This window comes from Loa loa (assembly GCF_000183805.2).
Source record: "Loa loa unplaced genomic scaffold supercont3.156, whole genome shotgun sequence".
NCBI classification, from domain to species: domain Eukaryota; kingdom Metazoa; phylum Nematoda; class Chromadorea; order Rhabditida; family Onchocercidae; genus Loa; species Loa loa.
In genome coordinates, this window is record NW_018108336.1 from 16,336 (window position 1) to 24,018 (window position 7,683).

The 7,683-nt window shown below is 29.5% G+C and overlaps 3 protein-coding genes across 3 annotated transcripts in view; 2 read left to right on the plus strand and 1 right to left on the minus strand.

The window, feature by feature from the left end:
* Positions 1-1,053: 1,053 nt before the first annotated feature.
* LOAG_10901 (hypothetical protein) lies at positions 1,054-2,570 on the plus strand. Its single transcript, XM_003146424.2, has 3 exons — positions 1,054-1,231; positions 1,584-1,714; positions 2,102-2,570. Exons 1-3 carry the CDS (start codon positions 1,066-1,068, stop codon positions 2,237-2,239), a joined length of 435 nt encoding a protein of 144 aa, XP_003146472.1. The 5' UTR covers positions 1,054-1,065; the 3' UTR covers positions 2,240-2,570.
* Positions 2,571-4,228: 1,658 nt separating this feature from the next.
* On the plus strand, positions 4,229-5,982 carry LOAG_10902 (hypothetical protein). The gene is made up of 4 exons (XM_003146425.2): positions 4,229-4,337; positions 5,150-5,302; positions 5,467-5,638; positions 5,739-5,982. Exons 1-4 carry the CDS (start codon positions 4,283-4,285, stop codon positions 5,878-5,880), a joined length of 522 nt encoding a protein of 173 aa, XP_003146473.1. The 5' UTR covers positions 4,229-4,282; the 3' UTR covers positions 5,881-5,982.
* An 871-nt stretch (positions 5,983-6,853) lies between these two features.
* LOAG_17932 (biotin protein ligase 1) overlaps positions 6,854-7,683 on the minus strand; it is a gene marked incomplete at its 5' end in the record, with an annotated part of 6,610 nt that continues 5,780 nt past the window's right edge. The window contains one exon of the mRNA XM_020450600.1: positions 6,854-7,160. Within this exon, the coding sequence (XP_020305696.1) occupies positions 6,989-7,160 (172 nt within the window). The 3' untranslated portion in view covers positions 6,854-6,988. The remainder of the gene's footprint in view (positions 7,161-7,683) is intronic.

The window sequence follows — 7,683 nt, forward strand, 5'->3', positions numbered from 1 at the left end:
AAAAAGGGTTGGAATAAAATTAACAAAGTAGAATGATGAATGTAAATCATATGACTAACATTTTAACAACTATATTATCAATGAAAAAAAAAAAACCTGTTTCAAAAAAAAAATGAATACATATGAGTGAGTCATTTTGGGCGTTGACAAAATTCATCCATGTAAAATTTTGCTATTAAAATAAACATTACAATGACCAGTTTTAATATTTACTACCATTATTACAACTGTTACCAGTTACTACCATTAATCAATCAATATGGTGTTTGATCGATGACCATTCCCAAAATTATTTATTATTTTTCTTTCATTTCAAAAAAAAAAAATGCTTAAATTATGAATTATTATTAATAATTTTGGTTAAAAATTATTGATTTATTGCTAAATTATTTTCTAGTTATTCTTTTACGAAACCGTAATTTAATTGTTCATTTTTCTTTTTTGTTTCATTTAAATTTAAGAAAAAAAAAAAGTGGAAATGTTTAATTTTAGTAAAGTCAATAAAATATTGCAATAACTGAGAGAGAGAGAGAGAGAGAGATTTGTGAAAGTGATAATGATGATCGTTATAAATAAACAATTTCAAATTTTCTTTTCTTTACAAATTTAAAGCAGTAAGATGAATAAAGAATGAAGATCGAAACAATCGATTCCTATTTTGATCAACTAATTAATCAATATAAAATCATAAAACATTAAATTGATATTGCTTAATTATTTAAAATATTCGTCTTAATCAATTTCGACTAATTCAATTCAAGCAAAGAGTTAATCAAAATTTATTTAACAGATGCTCTCTTTGGCACTCTTGCTTTTCTTCTCTCACATTCACTGGTGACACTTTTTTTTGTGACAATTCAATTAATTAACTAATTTCATATCACTTATATCACAATTTCATGATATTACACCAAATTTTCAATCAGAAAATATATTCGAAAAATTGATATTATCTTGCAAAAAATTTACACATTTCTGGAAAAAAAAAAGTTTTTTTTGCTTATATCATTTGAGTAATCATTAATTAAATGATGATTTTAATTTTAATAAATTTTACAGAAAGATATGCATAGGGAAAGTATCCTTTTATTTCTACTCTTTATCATATTTCATCTACAAGCAACAACATTTGGCTTTCGACAACAATCTATTGGTGTCCGAGGTCGTCTTGTATGTGGTAATCAAAGTTTGTCAAATACACAAGTGAAATTGTGGAATAAAAATAAAATTGGTCAGTTATTATAATACATATCATTTAATTGGCATGCAATTATTATCAAAACTTCGTAAAAAAAAAAGAAACTAACCTACTTTAGTGAATTTACCTTTTTTTTTTTGTTTAAATTAACTCAATTTTAAAGTTAGCTAGTTAATTCTATTTTATTCTTTTTTTTTTTGGAAAAATCAACTTGGAAATAAGTTCAAATATGATTATAAGTAATATTTTCTATTGCCATTTTATTGTTTAAAAAAAAAACGATCGAAATTACTAAATATCTATAAATTAAAATAGAAAACAACTTTAATATAATTATGATAGTACTAGCTTTTTTTATTTTTTTTTTTGTTCAATCATTTTTTAGGTACGGATGATCAATTAGCAGCGATGAAAACGAATGCTGATGGTAGTTATGAATTGAAAGGTGGCATTGGATCAATATTTGGAATGGATGTTGTGTTGAAAATTTATCATGATTGTGATGATGGAGTTATGGTAAGAATGATAAATCATATCAGTATGAAGATTATTTGATAATTTCTAGTTGATCATATCAGTATGATTATTTGATAATTTCTAGTTAATCATATCAGTATGAAGATTATTTGATAATTTCTACTTTAATATCACATAACAAGAAGAATAGATTTGTTCATATTCTTTAACAATCCACCATATTTTCAACAATATGATCACAATCTTTCAATATTATATACTATTTCCCACTTAATTACGACCATGTTATCATAGTTATTATCATATCATTTCCATTTGCTTATCATCTATATTATGATAAATTATTGCGATCAATTTGTAGGAAATCATTAAATGTATATATTGATATGAAAAAAAAAAAAAAAATTTGCGACAAAATTTTTTCAGCCTTGTCAACGAAAAGTTGTACTAAATATTCCCGATCATTATGTTACTCGTTCAAGTGATGTCAAAAAGTGGTTTAATGCGGGAATAATGAATATGGAATTCAAATTTCCAAATGAAGAACGAAGCTGTATCAATTAGTATAAAATCAGAAATGATATATATCTCATTTATCAACTACATTAATTTGCATGAATTATGTCACTTATCAATTGTGCTATGATAAATGCATATCACTTATCAATTGTGCTATGATAAATGTATACAACATCTTATTGCTTATAATTGTTTAATCATTTACTCATTTATCATTACTTATTCTACACTTTGTTAAAGGGGAAGGATAAATGAATAGGGTTGAACTGATCAATTGTTTTCCCTTCTTAATTTTGCCCATACATTTAAGAATCTGTTTTTTTTCTCATCCAACATTCATATATTCAACATAACCATCATCTTATCCTAATTTGAAACTCAAAATTTAGATTTTTGAATAAAAATTTAAATGAAGTCTTAAAAGTATCCCGTTTTAAATTATTATTCGAAAAGTTGTAATCATTGATAGAAATTACCTAATTCCATAGTTTAGTTATTTTACTTTCATGCTGTTACTTATTGTTTGTTTGAGTTCAAATCCGGGCAGAAAGTCTTTTTTTTTGGTTTTGTTTCCTCATTTCTGTAAATAGATAAACCCATTAGGACTGAGCTCTAATATTTCAGTTTAGATTTACAAAATCACTTTTAAATTTAATTTACAGCTTAATTTTATTGAAATTACCTCCTAGACGAGAAGTTAACGCTCATTAATTAATTTAAATACTGAATAGGGAGTAAAAAAGGAAGAGAGGGAAAGAGAAAGAGGAAGAGAGAGCAAAGAAGAGTGAATCTGATAAAAAAATTAATTAGATGGTGATTATAAAAGACCAATTAACAATGAATAACAGCCGTATTATTAATCACTAAATTACCCGAGAAATGCCAAAAGTAAAAAAGAATTCATAGGGGGGAAGGGGGGAGTTTTCCCTCAAAATTCTACCATCTTTTCTTCAAATTTAATATTTCCTCAATTCTGAACAATATCATTTTGTCTGAAAGTATTTCCAGCAAAAGCTTATCCTGTGATAACAAAAGGAGCTGTACTCCGTTCCAGTAAACCAATCTGAAACCTCGATACCATTAACCTAGACTTCTCTCCCCGCCCCCCAATTCCTTTTGGGGTTTCTCGAAGCTATCTCCTACCTCAATGTCGCAGTGAATTTTGATGGCAGCCTTTTCGGCCGTATTAATTTTAGTCACTCGTAGCTTCAGGAAGGGCCTGACATGTTGCTGTTGACTTTGGCCTATTTGATGATTGGGGTATAACGAGGGCTTGGATAGGGGTCACAATTGAGGTTAAGGTTGAGTATGAATTTATATCACCCTTCAGAAGGTTCTGTTTAATGCCAAATAAATTGAAGTCTTGATAGAAATATTGAGTGAGTGATTGCATTAGAATGTAAATTTGTAGTTATTTATTTGAATACATATTAATCGTTTTCAAACTTCTGAATCAGATATTAGGAATTTTTAAGCAATACATCCTATTTAGCTTTATAGAAATAAAACTTTGCTTTTAATTGGTTAATTGTATACATATATGCAGATTCCAGAAGTGAGAAAACTTTTAAACAGCATTTACTTTAAAATTCCTGCTTTCAATTTTGATAAACTTTTTAATGCGCAACTTATTTCGCAACGAATTTGCTTATTCCACTCGAATTTTGAAGCAATTCGGTCAGTTCCAGTTAACATCAGAGTTAGGTCACAAATCTTGATTAAATGCTGATTTTTATTTGGTTTTTGACTCAACTTTAGCTAATATCTAGATGTATTTATCGACTCCGAATGTTTTTCAAATTGATTTCTTTTTTGATTTCATTTAATTGCCACTTTTTGAGATTTATTTAACGGCCGGAACCGACTTATCATTTCTAATTAGTTTTCAAACTAATGAAACAAACTTGCTAATTTCATTGTATTTGTCAAACAAATGGAAAAATAATGACAACCAACATGTCTCTGTTTTTTGTCTGTTTGTTAAATTAGCGCGTGTGTCTTTTGGTTACTTGACAAAGTTTTTTTTTGTTTTTTTTTCAGATTACGGCATAAAGTGATCACGAAATACTGTCACGTGTAAAGACGCCAATGGCAGCTTTTAGTAAGCTTGCAAAGCAATGGCTTTGTTCTACACGATTAACCAGTAAGCTTCATATATTTCATACATACATATTAATATCTCGCAAACGATTTACGAATGTTTTTTAATGTATTTAAAACATATTTTTCATTTTTACGTATAAATCAGTATTGAATTAAATAAATGAGTACGAATTTAAGATGTAAGCAAACAGATTAATTTGTGCAAATGAACAGATAACTTAGGTAAATATGAGTGGTTAACATAAGTATGGCTAATCAAACAACGAATTAAGCAGAACAGATAATTTAGGTAATACACAAGTATGAATATGCATAAAACACCATTAATATACGTGAAACATTTACATCGATAAACTTAATTTCTATGACGGCTATTTCTACTTCGTGTTCTTTTCAGAAGTTTTTGCATTTATCTAAAATTGCCTTAAGAAGAAAAATCAAATCCCTTTTGTTTTTTGATTGGTAATTTCTTTTTGGGTTTCTAATTAAACCTTGATTTCTCCGTCGACAATAGTTACGAACATGGAAAACTTTTCCAACAAAGACACTACATCGTATGTAATGTAATTCTGCATTTCGGTCAGGTATCCCATTCTTAAAATGAAGCGTAGCAGTAACACACTATGTAGCATTTCTTCTCGAACACCAGTCGACTGTACTGCCAAAAGAATCAATCATTTAATTCAAAAATTATTTAAATTTTAAATTCATATGCGAAGTTTTGTTGTGTTCTACTACTCTTTTCGTTGATTTAACGATATATAATGAAGTCATTCAGGTTTAAGTTTATATTAGGTATCATACTGCTTCCAGATAGTATATCACTGTTGACTTAATTACAAAATATTTCAGTTTTACCAGCAAGATTTTCATCCGATCGCGTCTTTTATAGACGTCCATCAACTCTTTATTTTAATCGTTGTAAAGATATCGGCCATTTCTACGTGGTCGGCCTTGGTATTTTACCGATGGTTTTACTTCTTGGATTTATCCATGTCGTATACGGTAATTTGTTCATTAGTCGTATGGAAATAATTTTAATTCAAATCTTCTCTGTAACTAGCTCTTCTATAAATTATTCCGTGCTGTAATCATTGGAGTCCCATGACCGAAATCTTTACAATCGAGCTTTGCAAAAATTTCATTTCTGGGAAAATTCTGCATTGCAGGACCTTGTGAATTACAAGATTTGCCAACTGATGGATCCGCTGTTCATTACTGGCAATTCGAAAGAACGAAGCTGAAACAGTGGGCTGCGAAATATCTGTGCCCATCAGATATTGAGCAGTACGAACGTAACCTTGCATATTTCGAGAAAGCAAACATCTTGAGCAGATGGAGGTTTGCTTAAGTTCCGTTTTTTTTCAAGTTTTTTTTTCGGTCAGTTGGTGGAGTATGTGAAAGCAAGTATAAATTCACTCAACTAATGTTGCCGTTTCAGGAAAATCGAACAGCGTGTGGAGCATTTGCAGGGTGAACGTTGGGATTACAAAGCATGGTGGTATGAACCAGTTTCGGCTGTTTGGACTGATTACGGAAGATGGACTGCAGAAAGGATGAAACATCAACCTTCCGAATTTTAGGCAAAATTGTATTTAATGTTCAAAGTTGGAATTGTAGATGTTAAACTTCCTCTTTTGTTTGATTTGCACATACTGCTAGATAAAGGATGTTTACAGTTGCCCACTGTTGTATTTTTAAATCTCGAAAATTCTTAACAAATTTCATTTTTCTACTGAAAAAATATGTTTTCTGCTATCAAACTTCAATACCTGAACGAACTGAATGGTTTGGGAACAAGTGCGACCACTAAATTATAAGCAATGGAATTACTACTGATTCCAAAGTTATGAGTTTTTATATTACCCATACGTTTCTATCTTCCTAAACAAAAGTTTTATACTATCCAATTCAGTCCTACAAAAAAATTCCCCGAAGACAGTGACCTGCCTTGGAACTTATCAGTTACTTTCGAATCCGATAAAATTTTACATAAGGTATGCTAAGCAATACTGTTAGAGCATGTACATCTCTCATAACTACTAGTTTCCGATTAATGGAATGGCAGTACGTGAACTATGTTTACCTTTAACTTTTCCTTTTTCTTTGACAAAGTTGAAACATTCGTAAAAATCTAACGAACTGCAACTCGAGTTATAAATTTACCTTTCAAATATTTCAATCACATGGAAAACAGTTTCAATCACATCGTTATAAATAAAAACTTTGAAATATTTAATCAATTCATTTAAAGACGACGTGAATGTAACAAATCCTGAAATCCTTCAGGTACGCATATTTCCATGTGATATCTTACGAGAGATCAGCTGAATAAACAATCATTTATAAACAGGATTATTTAACAATTGCAGTATATTAAGCGAAAGTATGCTGGAACAAATAACAACATCCAAAGCCAACAGTAGTTCTAAATGGTAATAGGAGCAAGTGATGCTTATTTATTTTGTATCAAAAACAAGAGGTACCAGGAAAAATCAGTAATTATATTCTCACACATTTAATTCTTACTTAACAATCGATTATTGTTAGAATTTTCTGTTATGGAAGTTCTGATTGGAATCAGACTTCAAGAGATTTGGATGATGGTCTTTGGAATGTCGTTTTTAGTATTATTCCATTAAAAGAAAGTCACAACAGCTTAGTAGAAAGAAAGAACATTGGAATTTAATATCAAACATTTTTAGCCGCGATAAGACCTTTCATCATGTCAAATGTGTTACCATCCGGATGTATGACCATTATTTTTCCACTTTGACGACTACGGACTTTCAAAAAACCATGACGATCCAGTCCACGAATTACAGCCTTTTCATTAGTATCCGATAGAGTTACTTCTTCTCGACTATAAACGCCCAAAATTTGATTCAAAAATCAAATTCAATTCAAAGCGAATATTAAAAATTTTTCGGGGATGAACTTTCAAATTTGCAGATTTAAATTAGGACTTCCATTCAGGAAGAAATTTGCTATTTATTTATTCGTTATTAGTAATAACCACTAAAAAAATGTATTACCCATTGCAGAATACATCATAATGTCTCAGTAATCTTGAAATTAAAAATTTTAATTAAAGTCACGAAATCTAACATTCACTGGTACTGTATACCTGTGCAGCCAAAATCGATAGTAATGCTTGAAAAATGCATTCTCACCCTCATTTTCATATAAATCGACATAATCTGCAAAACTGTACAATTGAAATTCCTGATAACATAACTACACAGTGGATAACATAACCTGATATTATTTTTAAAAACTCGTGGAAGTGGAAAGTTTACAGTGCGCATCGTTTTGGTCAAGTTTACGGTGTTCGTCGTCTTAATCTACATATTGTTTAAATCAATGATTAAAAATGGCCAAGAAAT